The sequence below is a fragment of the Bombina bombina genome, chromosome 7, assembly GCF_027579735.1.
Source record: "Bombina bombina isolate aBomBom1 chromosome 7, aBomBom1.pri, whole genome shotgun sequence".
NCBI lineage: Eukaryota > Metazoa > Chordata > Amphibia > Anura > Bombinatoridae > Bombina > Bombina bombina.
In genome coordinates this window covers 306,833,631-306,857,294 of record NC_069505.1, presented here as the reverse complement: position 1 = coordinate 306,857,294, position 23,664 = coordinate 306,833,631, and the positions used below count along the sequence as shown (strand labels likewise).

The window sequence follows — 23,664 nt, the reverse complement described above, 5'->3', positions numbered from 1 at the left end:
GTGTGTGTGGGGGCTGTCATTAACACTAATATAGCACAAGTACAGGGGGTGCTCTGCGTGTGTGGGGGGCTGTCAGTAACAGTAATATAGCACAAGTACAGGGGGTGCTCTGTGTGTGCGTGAGTGGGGGGCTGTCATTAACACCAATATAGCACAAGTACAGGGGATGCTTTGTGTGCGTGGGGGGGCTGTCAATAATACTAATAAAACACAAGTACAGGGGGTGCTCTGTGTGTGGGGGGCTGTCAGTAACACTAATATAGAACAAGTACAGAGGGTGCTCTGCCAGTGTGGTGGGCTGTCATTAACACTAATATAGCACAAGTAAAGGGGGTGCTCTGTGTGTGGGGGACGGTCATTAACACTAATATAGCACAAGTACAGGGGGTGCCCTGTGTGTGGGGAGCTGTCAGTAACACTAATATAGCACAAGTAAAGGGGGTGCTCTGCGTGTGTGGGGGGCTGTCATTAACACTAATATAACAAGTAGAGGGGGTGCTCTGTGTGTGTGTGGGGGGGGGGGGGGCTGTCAACACCAATATAGCACAAGTACAGGGTGTGCTCTGTGTGTGTGGGGGGGGGGGGGGGGGCTGTCATTAACACTAATATAACAAGTAGAGGGGGTGCTCTGTGTGTGTGGGGGGCTGTCATTAACACTAATATAACAAGTAGAGGGGGTGCTCTGTGTGTGTGGAGGGCTGTCAGTAACACTAATATAGCACAAGTAAAGGGGGTGCTCTGCGTGTGTGGGGGGCTGTCATTAACACTAATATAACAAGTAGAGGGGGTGCTCTGTGTGTGTGGGGGGCTGTCATTAACACTAATATAACAAGTAGAGGGGGTGCTCTGTGTGTGTGTGTGTGGGGGCTGTCAGTAACACTAATATAGCACAAGTAAAGGGGGTGCTCTGCGTGTCTGGGGGGCTGTCATTAACACTAATATAGCACAAGTAAAGGGGATGCTCTGCGTGTGTGTGGGGCTGTCATTAGCACTAATATAGCACAAGTAAAGGGGATGCTCTGCGTGTGTGTGGGGCTGTCATTAGCACTAATATAGCACAAGTACAGGGGGTGCTCTGTGTGTGTGTGTGGGGAGGACATCATTAGCACTAATATAGCACAAGTACTGGGGTGCTCTGTTTGTGTGTGTGTGGGGGGGCATCATAAGCACTAATATAGCACAATTACTAAGGGGAATGCTCGGCATGCAGGCTGCTATAACCACCAATATCTGGAGGTTACTAGTAACATGGAACAAGCAGGATAAAGAGACAATCACATTAGTGTTAATACGTCACATGACTGACAAGTGCTAATTACTAAACTAACAGATCTCACAGTGTCAGTGAATAGGGGAAATATAGCACCATGAGTTAGGGAGAGGATCCACTTCATGTGCTCATCTGGAACACGTAAAAACATGCTCTGTGGCAATGCTATTAATTATGTAAGAGCGTGACCATACAAAGTAGGGGCCACGTAAAGGAAAATACTCTAATTTACTAACTGCTGAAAATAAAAACAAAAGTTCATAAAAAAGTTAAAATTAAAAAATAAATAAATAAAAGTAGGTTTGTTCCAGCATTGGCCAAGCAAACAATTCCAGGCCCGTAACGTATGGGAACCCTCAGAGAGTCTTTGTGCTGGTCTTTTTCTGCACATTCCTTTCTTCTGATAATATCTGGCGACTGATCACAAGGTCCAGTCTGTCACCAGCATCAGACAGAAGCGGCACTGTCAAACAGCAGTCAAAATCCCTTGTGCGCACGTGATTTACCTGAGGGGCAGAAATGCTGTTACATCAGCTGCTCAAGTTAGCTACATGATTGTGAGATGTTATTAATAAAACGTTATGGCAAGTGAGTAAACAGATGTGTGTGTGCGCAAGCATATACATATATTTATACATATACGTGCACGTGTGTGTCTGTATACATGCACATGTGTGCGTCTGTACAGCAGCTTTAAAAAGAGAAACAGTCTCACTTGGTCCTGAGTGTTAACTGAAGTTCCACGCCCTGTAACTGTCAGTACATAACTGCTACTGATGTGATTTACCTTTTTACAGTTATGTTCTACAGGTTATAGTTCATATTCCCAGAATGTTGCCTGCCAGGCTTCCTTACTACTAGCTGGTACCACATCTACACAGTCAACTAGCAGTGTCTTTCCCCATAAAGAAAAAAAATAGGTAAAAATACAACATACATAACATTTCTTACTGGCGATAATCATTCAACGTTTGTTATTCACAGTTGCTATTGAGTTATTTTCTTCACCCTCTGGTTTTGAAACAGGAGGAAACAGCACTTTTTTTTACTATGGTAATATTTCTGTCTCCTCAAATATTCTTCCTGTTTCTGAAGGTCTCTGAGTGGTTCTTGGGATTGCCAGTGATCTGGCGAACATCTTTTTCTTACAGGACGATTACCTCTGTTGCTAGGTGTGACTGCTTTGACCACAGGATCCAAACCTAAACTGTCTGAGTCTGAAGTGTCATTTGATTGGTCCTCATAGTCATGAGTGACATCCTGCTGTAATTCTTCCTGATGTCTGTTGTCAGCATCATCATCATCGTGCCACGTACCAAACCATTTACCCTTTTCAGAAACCTCAAACACTTTTGAGGGTGATTCTTTGGTCTTTGGGATCTGTGGCCTAAGCTGATCAGAATGGTGTCTTGTGACAATTCCGCTTGCATTTGACACTTCATACATTTTGGGCCCTAAAACTTTCGTAATTATACCAGCTGTCCCACAGAAATTTCCCCAATAAAGACGTAGCCATAAAGTATCTTCTATTTTGTAGCTACACCACTTTCTCTGTTTTCCTTCAGTTGGCACACTTGCTCCTGTACTTCAGATTTCAGGAGATCAAGCTTGGCCTGGAGCAATCTGCCCAACATTAGGCATGCTCGAGCTTGTCCTGTAGTAGGATGGGGTGTGTTCCTATACTGCTGAAGATGAAGGGTGGCCTTCATGTAGAAGTTGAAAGGTTTGTTTTTGAGGAATAACTGCTCAATCTCCCCGTAGGAGGCATTCACCTTTCAAAGACAGTTTACAAGCTTTTGACTGATAAGATCTTAAATGTGCGATGTGAGGGCCAACCACTCTGTATACAAAGTCCATGAACTCTGTTTGACACAATATCTTTGTCTCTGAAGCAATCTCATATGTTGTGACTAGTTCACTGAAAAAGAAAAATGGCCTCAACTTTTCCTAGTTTGTTCCTCTCATATTACCTGGTAATGAAATATGTAAAAAAGCATCTGCATTAGAGTGTTGAGAATGTCATCTGTATTTGATTTGGTACTGGTATGCTGCTAACAGAATAGTATATCATTGAAGCCTTGCAGCAGTTGTAGTAGAGATGCTCTTTTGTGGGTTAACTAAGGTAACAGAGGTTTGTGGTTTATGATGAGTAGAGTAAATGAGTGCCCATATATGTATGGATTCATTTTTTGGTGTAAGTGATCTTAATGCAAATACTATTGGCCTGTTTGTGCTGTCTGCCATAGTATCTGACAAAACAGCTACAAGAACAAGAAAATAGAGACACGCACTAAACTGAGACAGAACAAAAGCTAGAAAAACTTCCATGCTTGTCCACAAGGCCAGTGTCACTCTCTTTTAGCACTTAATGCCTTTCACAGAGAAAAAATATCCTGTAGCATATCAGTCTGACCCTGCCCAATGACAGTCCAGCGCCGAAATACCAGGCAATTCTTAATTCTTCTCTGAACAAGAGAAAAACAACAAACCTTGCTTGTATGCCTTCCCTGCCAAACAAAGGTTGAACCCCAACTGGCAAGACATGAGGTAAAATAGCTGAATGCTGTTGTAACTTTGCAAGAACAAAAACACAACCTATTAATGCGCTTGAATAGGTCAGTAATTGCACATTAGTAGAGTTAATATGCACAAACAGGTGTGGTTTCTTCCAGCCATGCCAGATAATAAACATGGCAGCTCCTGTGTCTAGATCCATCATAGTACGTTTTAAAAGCCACATTGAAAGCAGCTTGACTTGACTTTGATGATCATATTTCAATCTGCAATCTTAAAATAAAATTCACTAGACTCCTCTGAAGACTTGTACTGGAACTCATAAGGGATTAAATGCCCTACATCTCCTGAGTGTCTGCTTGTAACTTAACTTAACACTTAATATAACTTAACAACTAATAAATAACAACACAACACAGTTCTGTGGGTGAAAGACCCATGGGTTGCATTTATTGGTACCAGCCGTGGAACTGGCAGGTAACTTATCCACGGGTGGCGGCAATCGGGGCCTACATCTAACTATGGATAACCCCTTCTAGAAAATGGCCAAGGGACACTGCTGCAGACCACAAGGCGGAGATACTCACGCAGCTTTCATAATTAGGGGTTTTTCCGGCCCAACAATAATCAGCCCGAGCACGCCCAAGCATACCAAGCCTGTGACGTCACCCTGATCGCAATGGCCATTACTCAAACCTCCTTCCAGTCTGCAGCCGTGATCCTGACCACCCGCCAGAGTAGGGTGCAAGCATTATTAACTCCAAACCTGTAGGTCCAGCCTTGACTTGACGAACAGCATGTCAATAACTGGGGAGTTCAAAATTACCGTCCTTGGTTCGAGTAACCCTCTTCCGGCCTCAGACACCTAGTCTCGAATAGAGACCTAATGACAAACCGATTGCCGCCTGTTATTTCTTTAACTGAATCAATAGAGCATTACCAGTGCCAATCAGTAATGCCTATCATCGAATCAATAATGCATTACAAGTGCCAATCCATAATGCATAACGAATCCATCCAGGTGGATAACAAAACAACAGTGCATAAAAAATTCAATAACAGTGCATAACAGGGCTGGGAGGGTGGGGAAAGATCTTCTGGGAGTCCACAGGAACAAAGAGGAAGTAGAATCCCTGTACATCCTTCTTATAAGGTTAGTAAACCCCTCCCAACACAATGCAACATTGTAACTAATACACACACACAGCAGCACTCACTCCTCCAGGCCTTAACCCTTAGCTACGCTCCGGGCTATTTGCCCTGCACTTTCTGTAAGCCTTGTTTCTCTTGCTCTTTCCTAGCTTCTTGAGCTTGCCTTGGATTCCTCTACAAACATTTAGCAAATTACCTTGTTTACCAAAGGAATAACATTTTGCCTACCTGAATCTGCAAGTTGTGGCATCCTGTGATGTAGCACCACAGCGATAACAATGTAAACATTGTTCCCCCTTTATTTAAGTTTACATGACTGCAGCTGTTGGCGAGTACATTTTTTTTCAAACTACGAGTCTGTGTGAAAAAAAACTCTTCATTTCTGCCTCTGAACTCCGTTCATGGTGCAGCAAATCAGTATCCTTTGTTGCCTGTTCCATAATGGTTGCTTCCTCAGTAGCTATTTTTAAAGTGAGATTGTCCTCAATCAGCAGCTTTTTTAATATAGGTTCACTAGTCAGACCCAGGTAAGTTCTTACATAAATTATGTTTTCTTTCATGTAATTGGCAAGAGTCCATGAGCTAGTGACGTATGGGATAGCAATACCCAAGATGTGGAACTTCCACGCAAGAGTCACTAGAGAGGGAGGGACAAAATAAAAGCAGCCATTTCGCTGAAAAAAAATTAATCCACAACCCAAATATAAGTTTATTCTTAAAAAATAAAAATAAAAAATTAAATCATAAGCAGAAGAATCAGACTGAAGCAGCTGCCTGAAGAACTTTCCTACCAAACACTGCTTCTGAAGAAGCAAATACATCAAAATGGTAGAATTTAGTAAATGTATGCAAAGAAGACCAAGTTGCTGCTTTGAAAATCTGATCAACTGAAGCTTCATTCTCAAAAGCCCACGAAGTGGAAACTGATCTAGTAGAATGAGCTGTAATTCTCTGAGGTGGGGCTTTACCCGACTCCAAATAAGCTTGATGAATCAAAAGCTTTAACCACGATGCCAAAGAAACGGAAGAAGCTTTCTGACCTTTCCTGGAACCAGAAAAGATACAGACTAGAAGTCTTCCTGAAATCTTTAGTGGCTTCAACATAATATTTCAGAGCTCTCACCACATCCAAAGAATGTAAAGATCTCTCCAAAGAATTCTTAGGTTTAGGACACAAAGAAGGGACAACAATTTATCTATTAATGTTGTTAGAATTCACAACCTTAGTTAAGAATTTAAATGAAGTCCGCAAAACTGCCTTATCCTGATGAAAAATCAGAAAAGGAGATTCACAAGAGAGCGGATAATTCAGAAACTCTTCTAGCAGAAGAGATGGCCAAAAGGAACAGCACTTTCCAAGAAAGTAGTTTAATGTCCAAAGAATGCATAGGCTCAAATTGAGGAGCCTGTAAAGCCTTCAAACCAGATTAAGACTCCAAGGAGGAGAGATTGCTTTAATGACAGGCTTGATACGAACCAAAGCCTGTACAAAACAATGAATATCAGGAAGTTTAGCAATTTTCCTGTGGAATAAAACAGAAAGAGCAGAGATTTGTCCTTTCAAGGAACTTGCAGACAAACCTTTATCCAAACCATCCTGAAAAAACTAGGAATTCTAAAAGAATGCCAAGAGAATTTATGAGAAGAACACCATGAAATGTAAGTCTTCCATACTCGATAATAAATCTTTCTAGAGACAGATTTACGAGCCTGCAACATAGTATTAATCACTGAGTGAGATAAAACTCTATGACTAAGCCCTAAGCATTCAATTTCCATACCTTCAAATGATTTGAGATCCTGAGGGAAAAACGGACCTTGAGAAAGGTCTGGCCTTAATGGAAGTGGCCAAGGTTGGCAACTGGACATCCGAACAAGATCCGCATACCAAAAGCTGTAAGGCCATGCTGGAGCCACCAGCAGCACAAACGATTGCTCCATGATGATTTTGGAGATCACTCTTGGAAGAAGAACTAGAGGCGGGAAAATATAAGCCGGTTGATAACACCAAGGAAGTATCAACGCATCCACTGCTTCTGCCTGAGGATCCCTGGACCTGGACAGGAACCTTTTATTGTTTAGATGAGAAGCCATCAGATCTATTTCTGGAAACCCCCACATCTGAACAATTTGAGAAAACACATCTGGGTGGAGAGACCATTCTCCCGGATGTAAAGTCTGACGACTGATATAATCCGCTTCCCAATTGTCTATACCTGGGATATGAACCACAGAAATTAGACAGGAGCTGGATTTCGCCCAAACAAGTATCCAAGATACTTCTTTCATAGCTTGAGGACTGTGAGTCCCACCCGGATGATTGACATATGCCACAGTTGTGATATTGTCTGTCTGAAAACAAATGAACGGTTCTCTCTTCAACTGAGGCCAAAACTGAAGAGCCCTGAGAATTGCACGGAGTTCCAAAATATTGATTGGTAATCTCGCCTCTTGAGATTTCCAAATCCCTTGTGCTGTCAGAGATCCCCAAACAGCTCCCCAACCTGAAAGACTCGCATCTGTTGTAATCACAGTCCAGGTTGGATGAACAAAAGAGGCCCCTAGAATTATACGATGGTAATCTAACCACCAAGTCAGAGAAAGTCAAACATTGAGATTTAAGGATATAAATTGTGATATCCTTGTATAATCCCTGCACCATTGGTTCATCATACAAAGCTCGAGAGGTCTCATATGAAAACGAGCAAAGGGGATCGCGTCCAATGCTGCAGTCATGAGACCTAAAACTTCCATGCACATAGCTACTGAAGGGAATGACTGAGACTGAAGGTTCCGACAGGCTGCAACCAATTTCAAACGTCTCTTGTCTGTTAGAGACAAAGTCATGGACACTGAATCTATCTGGAAATCTAAAAAAATTACCTTTGTCTGAGGAATCAAATAACTTTTTGGTAAATTGATCCTCCAACCATGTCTTTGAAGAAACAACACTAGTTGATTCACGTGAGATTCTGCAGAACGTAAAGACTGAGCAAGATATCATCCAAATAAGGAAACACTGCAATACCCCACTCTCTGATTACAGAGAGTAGGGCACCGAGAACCTTTGAAAAAATTCTTGGAGCTGTTGCTAGGCAAAAAGGAAGAGCAACAAATTGGTAATTCCTGAGAATCTCAGGAACTGATAGTGATCCGGATGAATCTGAATATGAAGATATGCATCCTGTAAGTCTATTGTGGACATATAATGCCCTTGCTGAACAAAAGGCAGAATAGTACTTATAGTCACCATCTTGAAAGTTGGTACTCTTACATATCGATTCAAAATCTTTAGATCCAAAACTGGTCTGAATGAATTTTTTTTCTTTGGGACAATGAATAGATTTGAATAAAACCCCAGACCATGTTCCTGAAACGGAACTGGCATGATTACCCCTGATAACTCTAGGTCTGAAACACACTTCAGGCTGAGCATTTACTGGGTTCGCTGGAATGCGTGAGAGAAAAAATCTTGTCACAGGTGGTCTTACACGGAATCCTATTCTGTACCCCTGAGAGACAATACTCTGAATCCAATGATTTTGGACCAAACTGATCCAAACATCTTTGCAAAATTTTAATCTGCCCCCTACCAGCTGAGCTGGAATGAGGGCTGCACCTTCATGTGGACTTGGGGTCTGGCTTTGATTTATTCCAATTTGAGGAAGGCTTCCAATTGGATTAGATTTCTGTTCCTTATTATGTCAAAAGGAACGAAAACGGTTAGAAGCTTTAGATTTGCCTTTAGGTTTTTTATCCTGAGGCAAAAAAACTCCCTTCCCCCCAGTGATAGTTGAAATTATTGAATCCAACTGAGAACCATGGCAATCACAAATTAAATTTTTAGCATGTTGAATCAACTTAACAATGCTAGACAAATCATGATCCGATACTTGTTGCGCTAAAGTTTCCAACCAAAAAGTTGAAGCAGCTGCAACATCAGCCAAAGAAATTGCAGGCCTAAAAAGATGACCTGAATATTAATAAGCTTTCCTTAGATAAGATTCAAGTTTCCTATCTAAAGAATCTTTAAAAGAACTACTATCTTCCATAGGAATAGTAGTGCGTTTAGCAAGAGTAGATCTAGCCCCATCAACTTTGGGGATCTTTTCCCAAAACTCCAATCTAACTGCTGGCAAAGGATACAATTTTTTAAACCTTGAAGAAGGAATAAAAGTACCACCAGGCCTATTCCATTCTTTAGAAATCATATCAGAAATAGCATCAGGAACTGGCAAAACCTCTGGAATAACCACAGGAGGTTTATAAACAGAATTTAAACGTTTACTAGTTTTAATATCAAGAGGACTGGTTCCCTCCATATCTAATGTAATTAACACTTCTTTTAATAAAGAACAAATATACTCCAATTTAAATAAATAATAAGATGATTTTTAAGTGCCAATATCTGAGGCAGGATCTTCTGAATCAGAAAGATCCTCATCAGAGAAAGATAAATCAGTATGTTGCCGGTCATTTGAAATTCCATCAACTCTGAGAAGTTTTAAAAGACCTTTTACGTTTTTAGAAGGCAGAATGGCAGACAAAGCCTTCTGAATAGAATCAGAAATAAAATCTTTTAAATTTACAGGTATATCTGGAGTATTAGATGTTGAGGGAACAGCAACAGGTAATGAACTACTACTGATGGATACATTTTCTGCATGTAAAAGTTTATCATGACAACTATTACAAACCACAGATGGAGGTATAATCTCCACAAGTTTACAACAAATGCACTTAGCTTTGGTAGAACTGTTAACAGGCAGCTGGGATCCAACAGTGAATTCTGAGACAGGATCAGATTGAGACATCTTGCAAATATAAGAGAAAAAAACAACATATAAAGCAAAATTATCAATTTCCTTATATGGCAGTTTCAGGAATGGGGAAAAATGCAAACAGCATAGCCCTCTGACATAGAACAAGGCAAGAGGCAAATAGGAATGGGGTCTTAAATAATGAAAATATTTGGCGCCAAGTATGACGCACAACAAACAAAGTAATGAAAACATACTTACCAAAAGACACCCATCCACATATAGCAAGTACTGAAACGGTTATCAGTAGAGGTAATGGAATATGAGAGCATATAGTCGATCTGAATATGGAGGTAGGAGATGAATCTCTACGACCGTTAACAGAGAACCTATGAAATAGATCCCCGTGAGGAAAACCATTGCATTCAATAGGTGATACTCCCTTCACATCCCTCTGACATTCACTGTACTCTGAGAGGAATCAGGCTTCAAAAATGCTGAGAAGCGCATATCAACGTAGAAATCTTAGCACAAACTTACTTCACTACCTCCATAGGAGGCAAAGTTTGTAAAACTGAATTGTGGGTGTGGTGAGGGGTGTATCTATAGGCATTTTGAGGTTTGGGAAACTTTGCCCCTCTTGGTAGGATTATATATCCCATACGTCACTAGCTCATGGACTCTTGCCAATTACATAAAAGAAATAGTCCCCAAACTGACAAGTACTTGCCAATTTCCGGAGAGCAATAATATAGACAAAAATGGATTCTCCTTGTTCCCAATGTCTCTTCAAAAACCTAAACCTTTCTATGATTTCAAGAGGTTGCGGTTGATAATGTGCAGTAAGTAATGTAACCAACTGTGACAGACTTTCAAGTAGGTTCTTCTGGATGCAGGTGGTCACCTAGAGTATCAGAAGCTCTCACACCAATAGGTGTCATGAATACAGCCACCTGCGTATGTTCTTGTATATAAATTAGAAGCCAGGTATTGTTCCAACCGCTCATCTATGAATTAATGTCTGGATCAAAGTCTCATAATGTCCCAATAAGTGCAATCATATCAGTTTCAAACAGCCTTGTCACCACTGTAATGTTTTCCTCTTTAGTTAGTTCACACCAGATAAAGAATAAGAAACAATCTTATTTATTAGCAGGTAACTTACAAAACAGAGTCCTTCATATGTATGGTACATCAGGAACACTCAAGAAAAATAGAGAGACAAACTCAACTGAGACAGAACAAATGCTGGAAAAACTTCTGTGCTTGTTCACAAGGCTAGTGCTACTCAGGTAAGCCTCTTTTAGCATACTATGCCTTTCACAGAGAGAAAAAAAACCTGAAGCATATCAGTGTGACCCTGCCCAATTACAGTCCAGCGCCAAAATACCAGGCCATTCCTCTCTGAAGAAGAGAAAAAAACACACCCCAGACATACGTTTCAGGCTCCCTTGGGCCTTGTCAGTAAGGTTCAGTTGCATCTCTCTAGGGCATGTGTCCACGCCTGGTTTCCCCTTTTTACTCGTAGGGAGACCTAAGAGCAATTAGCATACAAACAAGAAAAATATAGAGAAGCACTCAACTGAGACAGAACAAATGCTAGAAAAACTTCTGTGCTTGTTAACAAGGACATTGCCACTCAGGGTGCAGTCTCATCACCAGGAACACTGTAATAAGTCCATATATAAAGATAAACATAACTTGCATTAGAAACCCTTAATATTATATACTTAACAGAAGTACTGGAGGGGCTTTAAAAAGGAAAACCGTCTCTCTTAGGGCTTGATGATCTAAACTTCACTAGATCAGATGTGTTTTTTCTCGCCGACCCTCGCAGGGACTGCCCTGGTGGAATTATCGTAAAAAAAGAGCAGTCCCTGTGAATGGCGAGATGGCTCCTATTAAAATTAATAAAGCTTGATGGATAGGGACACTTCACTCAGTGAGCAGGGGGCGTACTTTAAGAATTAAATCCTGTAGCCAATATAAATCACATTACTCTGCATCTTAAATTCGCCAATATTTTCGTATGCATGTGTTTTTCTATTAGGATAGTAACGTATCTGGAGCGTTTTGAGAAAAGCTTGCCAACTTTTAGTTGGCTAGAAAAACAGATCTGTAGTCCGAGAATCTTTACAGAATTATGCCGGGATTTGAAAGACAAATTTTATATACGCCCATGGAATGCCCATTTTACGAAACAAACAACAATTACTCTTTGTATTTTGTACTCAAAGCACGAATTTTTAAGTGATTTTTGCTCATTCATTGTATTAAAATTAAGATTTACACTGTGCATATTTATTACGATTTATTCCTGTGTAATTTACATACAAATTTTTAATTTTTTGTAAAATACGATTTTTGGTGAAGAATTTTTTTACGGTTTTTGATGCACCTTAACAATACATTTTTTCCTATTTGTTTTTTTGTGAATGGTTTAATTATTTGTTTTGTATGATGTTTAATCATAGCAAGACACCCAGTTTTCAGGGTAAAAAGTGGCTTTGGATCATTCTACCAGGGTAATAAGTCTGGCGAGCATTCTTTAATAATCTCGTCAGTACATAACTGCTGCTGCTATGATTTACCTTTTCACAGTTACACAGGTTACAGTTCATTTTCTTAGCATGTTGGCTGCCAGGCTTCCTACCTACTAGCTGGCACCAAATTGATACAGCCCAACTAGCAGTGCATATATATATATATATATATATATATATATATATATATATATATATATATATATATATATATATATATATATATATATATATATATATATATATATATATACATACATACATACATATATATATATATAGTGCAGAATTATTAGGCAAGTTGTATTTTTGAGGATTAATTTTATTATTGAACAACAACCATGTTCTCAATGAACCTAAAAAACTCATTAATATCAAAGCTGAATAGTTTTGGAAGTAGTTTTTAGTTTGTTTTTAGTTATAGCTATTTTAGGGGGATATCTGTGTGTGCAGGTGACTATTACTGTGCATAATTATTAGGCAACTTAACAAAAAACAAATATATACCCATTTCAATTATTTATTTTTACCAGTGAAACCAATATAACATCTCAACATTCACAAATATACATTTCTGACATTCAAAAACAAAACAAAAACAAATCAGTGACCAATATAGCCACCTTTCTTTGCAAGGACACTCAAAAGCCTGCCATCCATGGATTCTGTCAGTGTTTTGATCTGTTCACCATCAACATTGCGTGCAGCAGCAACCACAGCCTCCCAGACACTGTTCAGAGAGGTGTACTGTTTTCCCTCCTTGTAAATCTCACATTTGATGATGGACCACAGGTTCTCAATGGGGTTCAGATCAGGTGAACAAGGAGGCCATGTCATTAGATTTTCTTCTTTTATACCCTTTCTTGCCAGCCACACTGTGGAGTACTTGGACGTGTGTGATGGAGCATTGTCCTGCATGAAAATCATGTTTTTCTTGAAGGATGCAGACTTCTTCCTGTACCACTGCTTGAAGAAGGTGTCTTCCAGAAACTGGCAGTAGGACTGGGAGTTGAGCTTGACTCTATTCTTAACCCAAAAAGGGCCCACAAGCTCATCTTTGATGATACCAGCCCAAACCAGTACCCCACCTCCACCTTGCTGGCATCTGAGTCGGACTGGAGCTCTCTGCCCTTTACCAATCCAGCCACGGGCCCATCCATCTGGCCCATCAAGACTCACTCTCATTTCATCAGTCCATAAAACCTTAGAAAAATCAGTCTTGAGATATTTCTTGGCCCAGTCTTGACATTTCAGCTTGTGTGTCTTGTTCAGTGGTGGTCGTCTTTCAGCCTCTCTTACCTTAGCCATGTCTCTGAGTATTGCACACCTTGTGCTTTTGGGCACTCCAGTGATGTTGCAGCTCTGAAATATGGCCAAACTGGTGGCAAGTGGCATCTTGGCAGCTGCACGCTTGACTTTTCTCAGTTCATGGGCAGTTATTTTGCGCCTTGGTTTTTCCACACGCTTCTTGCGACCCTGTTGACTATTTTGAATGAAACGCTTGATTGTTCGATGATCACGCTTCAGAAGCTTTGCAATTTTAAGAGTGCTGCATCCCTCTGCAAGATATCTCACTATTTTTGACTTTTCTGAGCCTGTCAAGTCCTTCTTTTGACCCATTTTGCCAAAGGAAAGGAAGTTGCCTAATAATTATGCACACCTGATATAGGGTGTTGATGTCATTAGACCACACCCCTTCTCATTACAGAGATGCACATCACCTAATATGCTTAATTGGTAGTAGGCTTTCGAGCCTATACAGCTTGGAGTAAGACAACATGCATAAAGAGGATGATGTGGTCAAAATACTCATTTGCCTAATAATTCTGCACTCCCTGTATGTGTGTATATATATATATATATATATATATATATATATATATATATATATATATATATATATATATATATATATATATATATATATATATATATATATATATATATATATATATATATATATATATATATATATGTATATGAAAAAGAAAAGTGTGCATCTGGCGTGAAAAAGTGTGCATCTGAAAAGGATGCAAGCCTAACCAAGATACAAATATTGGGAAATCCAATCCTTTTCTGGTCCCAAGCAGTTTGGATAAAGGATTTTCTACTTGTACTTAGAAAAGGTGGGCAGCAGCTCTAACTGTTCCCAGAACACTTACTCTGGTGAGCTGAAGAAATTGTGAGGAAAAAGCTTTGTGGATTTGCAAGGGCTATTACATCATGTGATCACAGCTCTATCTCTCTGACCTTGTGGGGGTAATATTACTCCTACAAAGACAAGCATTTTGATTCAAGTCCTGCAAGTCGTTATCCTATTCTTTGAACAGCTGGAGATCCAAGGGAGTTTTCTACTGATACTGCGCGGCACTTACCTCATACTGATTGAGGTAAAGGAGTGTAAGTAGACACCGCTTAAGAGACCTGCATTTTGGAAGTAGGCAGTCTCTGATACTTTTATTATTATTATGATCATTCATTCTATATTTTATTAACTTTTATATGTATTGTTTTTAACTGTGAACTGTATGAATTGTTTTTATTCTTTATTTTTCATTTATTTTTTGAAAGTAATATTTCTTTGTTTTAAGTGTACACAAGAAGTCTATTAAGTGCTCGGTTTATTGATTTACCTTAATTGAGTACATTTTCTGCACTCTGTTGAATCCTCAATAGGGAAACAGCATATTATTGCCCTAATCCATCAAGTGGTTTTATCATATGAATTGTATTTACACTTATCCCTTTTATAAAATTCTTTCTATATTAGTTAGAATATAATATTTCTATTATATTATATATTTTTATACTCTCTGTTTATATTTTTGATTAAAATATTATTTGCGCCCTAACTTTTCTATCAGTTCTCTTTTCCTAATATATATATATATATAGAGCCAAGATGAGCACTCTCACTTCAAAACTTCTGCAGCCAGGGTTCTAGTGGAGAATAGGTATATATGTCCAGTATATAAGTCCAGTAAGTGCAAGTTTCTTAAAATATATATATATATATATATATATATATATATATATATATATATATATATATATATATATATATATATATATATATATATATATATATATATATATATATATATATGTGTGTGTGTGTGTGTGCTGTTACTGTGATAAAATCTACATGCTTCAGACCACCATCCCCTATAAATGAGATTCATGAAGTTTTTGCTGTTACCTGCAGGACCCTGTCATATTGCTGGAGACCGCTCCTGTCTGCCGGACCCCCAGGGCGGATCATATTTATGTAGACACCTTTTTCCAGGAGACCATCAGAGACACTAAACCCAAAGTCGTCACTCTCCAAGTCCTTCATTACGGTGACCTGCAGAATGACACAATGGTACAGAACGTGCTCAGGTGAGGCACATATAGCCTGAATCTGATCCAAGAGCACGGTATCATGCCGTTATGTGCACATACACAAACACACCTCAGATGAAAATAAGCTTCTCTCTTTTAAAAATAAAAATAAGTATAATGCCACAAAAAGAGAAAACAGTGAACAAAGTTATAAAATATAAAACGTCTGAAGAGAAATCAACACTCTGAACTATGAATTTTGGTGACACAGGGAGCTCAGGCAACTAAGGGGTGTCATGGCAATGGGAGCACAGGCAGCAAACGGGTATCTGTGGCACTGGAAGCTCAAGGAGACATGACTAAGAGCCTATTGCACGCTTGAAACATTGTTGTTTGTACCCATGAACCCTGCTTAAAGGTCATTTTAAATAATTGGTAGCTGGAAACAGTTTGTATTTTGACTGGGAGCTCAGTTAACAGAGGGGTATTGTGGCATTAGGAGCTCTGGCAGAAGAGGCGTGCCATTGGCAACAGGAGCATAGAGTTAGTGGTGGCACCAAGAGCTCAGCTAACAGAGGGGTATCTATGGCACTGGGAGCTCAAACAGAAGAAAAGGTGTTGGTGGCACTGGGAGCTAAGGAAGAAAAAGGGCGTCAGTGGCACAGGGAGCTAAGGAAGAAGAAGGGTGTTGGTTGCACTGGGAGCTAAGGAAGAAGGGTGTTGGTTGCACTGGGAGCGAAGGAAGAAGAAGGGTGATGGTGGCACTGGGAGCTAAGGAAGAAGAAGGGTGATGGTGGCACTGGGAGCTAAGGAAGAAGGGTGATGGTGGCACTGGGAGCTAAGGAAGAAGAAGGGTGTCGGTGGCACTGGGAGATATGGAAGAAGGGTGTTGGTAGCACTGGGATATAAGGCAGTAGAAAAGTATCACCCTTGGCACACACCACCCTCACCTTTAGCAATTCTGTGGTACTGGGGCATGTGTCCTGCACATCCTCCCTCTGGGTCTTTGTGTCCTGAATGTGTTTGTTTTCTCTCCTGGGACTGCTGCTGCCCCGGCGTGCTCCTCCTTTCCTGAGTAAAGAGCGACCGCTTTGGCTGGAGGACTTGCAATCATCGAAGCCCATACTGCGTACACTCCCAGACATAATAGAGGCCTGTTAAGAGGGAATAAGGTTTGTTAATTGATAATAAATAATTTTGGAAAATGGCAGTCATAACTAGTCTGTATGTATCTTTTGCCACCCTTGAGAGGTAATCACCCCACTCATGCTGCCATTATGGATCTATAGCCGCTGAGGTATAGCAGGGGCAGTACAGAGGACAACCACCAGTATAGTTAATACACACAAACGCACCACAGCTCCACATATTTAGATGTGAAGGGAAAATGTTTCTGTAAATAACAATCCAAATGAGATAACTAGATAATGAAACAATACAAAGATACAATATCTACAGTGCTAATGACTATCAGCTTGTATGTGGCAGTGTAGTGCTATTGAAATTGTAGAAAGATTACCACAAAGCTTCTAGAGTGCTTGACATAGGGCACCACACTTTCCTGAGTATGGTCAGTATGTGGGCTGTGGATACAGCTCATTCAAATTATGATGATGAAGTAGCATAAACTTACATGCCTGACAACAGCCATAGGCTGAAAACATGTGTGTTTAATACACAATGAAGGACAATTCCTTCAATCCTTTAAGACCTCTGTAATACACCTATTGTACTGTAAACACCATTGCCGAGCTTGTGACACTGTCCGCTCTAAATTCTTCATTGTTTCCTAGTTGTACTCACATCTCAAATGTACTGCATGAGGTTCCTCAAGGTTCAGTCTCCTGTTCCTGTAAATCTATATAACCTTGTATAGAGACATAAGATTCCACCGCCATCTCAATGCTAATGACAGCCAAAGCCATATTCTTCTAAACTTTGTCCATCTCCTCTAAATCACATCTCCAACTTCCTGAAAGGCTTCACATCATCTCAAAGTCAGTATGTGACAGATGACATTTTCACAGATTCTCACTTCTAGATAAATACCAGCTTAATGGTTAACAACTGCATCATAAGACTAGATCCTTGGAATGCTCTCTTCTTCATTCTCCATATTCATCTAGTTGCTTCTTCCATTTAAAATGTACCCTTGCTTGCATTCAGCTGTTGACAAAACAATTCTAATCAATTTGTTTATTTCTTGACAACTTCTAAACACCATCTTTGTTGGCCTCTTGAAAGATTATTTCCACTCCATTTATTGTAAAGCTCCCTGCATCTCCAATGTCCTCTATATAACTAGACCTCTAAGCCGGTGCCTACAAGACTTTTCAGATACTGCTCTTCTCCTGAGCAATCTATCAGTTTTTACATGCCAGATCTCACCAATTGGGAGAAGTCAGCCATGTAACTTGCTAAGTTCTCTCACTTCCCTGTGCGTTTTACTACTCATCCTGCAGAATTAAAATCTCATAGATAGATTCTGCTTAACATTTATCTCACATCAACACCAACACCATATAACTCATAGTACAAATATTAGCTGCTGCTTTATCATGTTCTTTGTATAAGTGGCAGTTGGACAATTCCTAAACATCTCTTAAAGCTCACTAGAAACTGTACAACAGGAAGATTAAAGTGAAAGTACATTTTCAACAACAGAATAAATGGTTCTTCTATCATACTGTCTCGTATGTTCCTCCACCCCCCTGCTCATTTCCTAGTTTTGTTAGGTTTCACGTAAGAGTGGTCCCACCCGCTTTTATGTGTCCATCCGTGCAATCTCCCGTAAAGCAACATGTATTGTGCATGCGTTAAAAAACGATGCGGCTACGTCATTTCCCTGTTGAGGATAATGGGCATGCATGTCTCATGAACGCGCTTCTATACAGGGAGTAGATTCAATGAGACGCGCATGCATAGTTGAAGGTGAGGGCATAGAGTAATGATTTTCAGACACCACTGGGGGACCAATAGAAATCTTTAAGACGATATTTGTCATATCAAAATAAAGGGGTATTTTTTGGAGGCAGGTAGAGGAACGGCAATATATTGATGCAGATTGAAAGGTACAATTATGAGATAAGATAATATCTAACAAAATAATGAATTAAACTTTACATATTTTAAGATGTATTTTGCGTTGTAGAATAGAGGTGCTGGATAGTTTACTTTCCCTTTAAGCATTTATCTAGTACTGTGCCCCATATTGCTGTACACAGACCAGAAGTACTGGATTCTGCAAGGCCATCCTCTCAATAGCATCTGTCTAAATCCTTCATCTGATAGGGGGCTGGAGACTGAGAATTTGAATTAATCAGTTAAAAGGGTCATAAAACCTAAATTATTTCTTTCACGATTCAGATAGAATAAATTTTTAATTTTTGTTTTTATTTATTTAGCAGAAGAAAAAATAATTTCCAACAAAATACGCCGTACATACATTTTCCCAATTATGGTCTTACAATTTCGACCACTACAATCTATTGCGTCACGCAGGACGCAGTTTAAATATTTTGAATAGTGGGAAAAAAAAGTAAATTTATATTCATGCTTGAACATTTTGTTAGTTTTAAACTTATATAGCCTATCTTAGGTAAAAATAAAGAAAGAAGGGGAAAGAGAAGGAAAAAGAAAGAAGAAAGAAAAAGAAGTAAGGAGAAGAAAAAAAAAAAAAAGGGAAAAGGAAAGAAAGGGGAAAGAGGGAATCCTCCTCCTTGTCAAGTCACTCTCCCCGCCCATCAGGAAACCATGCTTAGCAAGATCTATGACAGGTGTCTCTAAATAGAGTGGATCGACTTTCTCATCTGAGTTTCTACCAGGCCCCCAAGAGGACCAATTCGGAGTTCCTGAATGGAAAAATTAGGTCATTTATCTCCATGTCCGGGAGTGATCTGATGAATACTGACCATTTGTTGAAAAATTGTGTAACATCATCTTCGTTGTCTAAGTTGGTGTCTCTTTGTTCTAACAGGCATTGTTTTTTTAAGCAATTTTTAATCTCTGGGATGGATGGCGTTACTCTTAGCTTCCATTTTTTCAAAATAAGATATCTGGTAGCTAGTATGGAAAGGAGAACAATGCTATCATTTATTTGATACTCAGAATGATTTGGGAGCCCAAATACAATTTGTACCTGTGTAAGGCCTGTTATAGGAATTTTGAGAGTTCTGGTAAGCCAGAATTCTAGCTTCCACCACAGGTGTCTGATTTTAGGGCATTCCCATATCATATGGATTAAATTTGCTGCTGTCTGTGCGCATTTTGGGCACTTATTAAACCCACAATTACGGATCCTATTCCCTTTGTTGGGGGTAAAGTAGGAATTGTGTATTAGTCTGATGTGTGACTCACGCCAGGTGGCTGATAAAGTGACCTGAGCTATTTTCTGGATTGATAAGCGAATTAATTTAGTGTCAATAATGTGATGGAGGGTCATCTGGTTCCATAGTAGAGCAAGTTTCTGGGTCACCAAGTCCGCTTTGATTGAGTTAATTAGTTGGTAGCATGGGGAAATGGATCTATGACCGCTTTTATACAGTGCTAGCCAGCCTTCCAGTTTTCCCAAAGACCATGTCCAGGCTGAGTCTGTCATAAGCCCTGTGGCAAAATGTCTGCTTTGTAGATATGCGAAAAACATAATTTATGTAAGAACTTACCTGATAAATTCATTTCTTTCATATTAGCAAGAGTCCATGAGCTAGTGACGTATGGGATATACATTCCTACCAGGAGGGGCAAAGTTTCCCAAATCTTAAAATGCCTATAAATACACCTCTCACCACACCCACAATTCAGTTTAACGAATAGCCAAGAAGTGGGGTGATAAGAAAAAAGTGCGAAAGCATATAAAATAAGGAATTGGAATAATTGTGCTTTATACAAAATCATAACCACCACAAAAAAAGGGCGGGCCTCATGGACTCTTGCTAATATGAAAGAAATGAATTTATCAGGTAAGTTCTTACATAAATTATGTTTTCTTTCATGTAATTAGCAAGAGTCCATGAGCTAGTGACGTATGGGATAATGACTACCCAAGAAGTGGATCTTTCCACACAAGAGTCACTAGAGAGGGAGGGATAAAATAAAGACAGCCAATTCCTGCTGAAAATAATCCACACCCAAAATAAAGTTTAACGAAAAACATAAGCAGAAGATTCAAACTGAAACCGCTGCCTGAAGTACTTTTCTACCAAAAACTGCTTCAGAAGAAGAAAATACATCAAAATGGTAGAATTTAGGAAAAGTATGCAAAGAGGACCAAGTCGCTGCTTTGCAGATCTGGTCAACCGAAGCTTCATTCCTAAACGCCCAGGAAGTAGAAACTGACCTAGTAGAATGAGCTGTAATTCTCTGAGGCGGAGTTTTACCCGACTCAACATAGGCAAGATGAATTAAAGATTTCAACCAAGATGCCAAAGAAATGGCAGAAGCTTTCTGGCCTTTTCTAGAACCGGAAAAGATAACAAATAGACTAGAAGTCTTACGAAAAGATTTCGTAGCTTCAACATAATATTTCAAAGCTCTAACAACATCCAAAGAATGCAACGATTTCTCCTTAGAATTCTTAGGATTAGGACATAATGAAGGAACCACAATTTCTCTACTAATGTTGTTGGAATTCACAACTTTAGGTAAAAATTCAAAAGAAGTTCGCAACACCGCCTTATCCTGATAAAAAATCAGAAAAGGAGACTCACAAGAAAGAGCAGATAATTCAGAAACTCTTCTGGCAGAAGAGATGGCCAAAAGGAACAAAAAACTTTCCAAGAAAGTAATTTAATATCCAATGAATGCATAGGTTCAAATGGAGGAGCTTGAAGAGCCCCCAGAACCAAATTCAAACCCCAAGGAGGAGAAATTGACTTAATGACAGGCTTTATACGAACCAAAGCTTGTACAAAACAATGAATATCAGGAAGAATAGCAATCTTTCTGTGAAAAAGAACAGAAAGAGCAGAGATTTGACCTTTCAAGGAACTTGCGGACAAACCCTTATCTAAACCATCCTGAAGAAACTGTAACATTCTCGGTATTCTAAAAGAATGCCAAGAAAAATGATGAGAAAGACACCAAGAAATATAAGTCTTCCAGACTCTATAATATATCTCTCTGGATACAGATTTACGAGCCTGTAACATAGTATTAATCACAGAGTCAGCGAAACCTCTTTGACCAAGAATCAAGCGTTCAATCTCCATACCTTTAAATTTAAGGATTTCAGATCCTGATGGAAAAAAGGACCTTGAGACAAAAAGGTCTGGTCCTAACGGAAGAGTCCACGGTTGGCAAGAGGCCATCCGGACAAGATCCGCATACCAAAACCTGTGAGGCCATGCCGGAGCTACCAGCAGAACAAACGAGCATTCCTTCAGAATCTTGGAGGTTACTCTTGGAAGAAGAACTAGAGGCGGAAAGATATAGGGAGGATGATACTTCCAAGGAAGTGATAATGCATCCACTGCCTCCGCCTGAGGATCCCGGGATCTGGACAGATACCTGGGAAGTTTCTTGTTTAGATGAGAAGCCATCAGATCTATTTCTGGAAGTTCCCACATTTGAACAATCTGAAGAAATACCTCTGGGTGAAGAGACCATTCGCCCGGATGCAACGTTTGACGACTGAGATAATCCGCTTTCCAATTGTCCATACCTGGGATATGAACCACAGAGATTAGACAGGAGCTGGATTCCGCCCAAACCAAAATTCGAGATACTTCTTTCATAGCCAGAGGACTGTGAGTCCCTCCTTGATGATTGATGTATGCCACAGTTGTGACATTGTCTATCTGAAAACAAATGAACAACTCTCTCTTCAGAAGAGGCCAAGACTGAAGAGCTCTGAAAATTGCACGGAGTTCCAAAATATTGATCGGAAATCTCACCTCCTGAGATTCCCAAACCCCTTGTGCCGTCAGATACCCCCACACAGCTCCCCAACCTGTAAGACTTGCATCTGTTGAGATTATAGTCCAGGTCGGAAGAACAAAGAAGCCCCCTGAACTAAACGATGGTGATCTGTCCACCATGTCAGAGAGTGTTGTAAAATCGGTTTAAAGATATTAATTGAGATATCTTTGAGTAATCCCTGCACCATTGGTTCAGCATACAGAGCTGAAGAGGTCGCATGTGAAAACGAGCAAAGGAGATCGCATCTGATGCGGCAGTCCTAAGACCCAACATTTCCATGCATAAGGCTACCAAAGGGAATGATTGTGACTGAAGGTTTTGACAAGCTGATATCAATGTTAAACTTCTCTTGTCTGGCAAGGACAGAGTCATAGACACTGAATTTATCTAGAAACCTAAAAAGGTTACCCTTGTCTGAGGAATCAATGAACTGATTGGTAAATTGAACCTCCAACCATGAACTTGAAGAAACAACACAAGTCGATTCGTATGAGATTCTTCGAAAATGAGAAGACTGAGCAAATACCAAGATATCGTCCAAATAAGGAAATACCAAAACCCTATTCTCTGATTACAGAAAGAAGGGCACCGAGAACCTTTGAAAAAAATTCTTGGAACTGAGGCTAAGCCAAACGGTAGAGCCACAAAACTGGTAATGCTTGTCTAAAAAGAGAATCTCAGACACTAAAAGTGATCTGGATGAATCGGAATATGCAGATACACATCCTGTAAATCTATTGTAGACATATAATGCCCTTGCTAAACAAAAGGCAGGATAGTCCTACAGAAACCATCTTGAATGTTGGTATCCTAACATAACGATTCAATAATGATAGATCCGGAACTGGTCTGAAGGAATTGACCTTCTTTGGTACAATGAAGAGATAAAATAAAACCCCAGCCCCTGTTCCAGAACTGGAACTGGCATAAATACTCCAGCCAACTCTAGATCTGAAACACATTTCAGAAATGCTGAGCCTTTGCCGTGTTAACTGGGACACGGGAAAGAAAAGAATCTCTTAGCAGGAGGCCTTAACTTGAAGCCAATTCTGTACCTTTCTGAAACAATGTTTCTGAAACCAGAGATTAAGAACGGAATTGATCCAAATTTCTTTGAAGAAAACGTAATCTGCCCCATACCAGCTGAGCTGGCATAAGGGCCGCACCTTCATAGGTACTTAGGAGC

General features: G+C 39.8%; 1 protein-coding gene across 1 annotated transcript in view; it reads right to left on the bottom strand.

Annotated features, from left to right (window-relative positions):
* Nucleotides 1–589: 589 nt before the first annotated feature.
* Nucleotides 590–23,664, bottom strand: part of GRIP2 (glutamate receptor interacting protein 2) — a 165,130-nt gene continuing 142,055 nt past the window's right edge. Inside the window, exons 22-24 of the mRNA XM_053720917.1 lie at nucleotides 16,514–16,717; nucleotides 15,439–15,585; nucleotides 590–1,776 (exon numbers count right to left, since the gene is read on the bottom strand). Coding sequence (XP_053576892.1) covers nucleotides 1,627–1,776; nucleotides 15,439–15,585; nucleotides 16,514–16,717 — 501 coding nt within the window. The 3' untranslated portion in view covers nucleotides 590–1,626. The remainder of the gene's footprint in view (nucleotides 1,777–15,438; nucleotides 15,586–16,513; nucleotides 16,718–23,664) is intronic.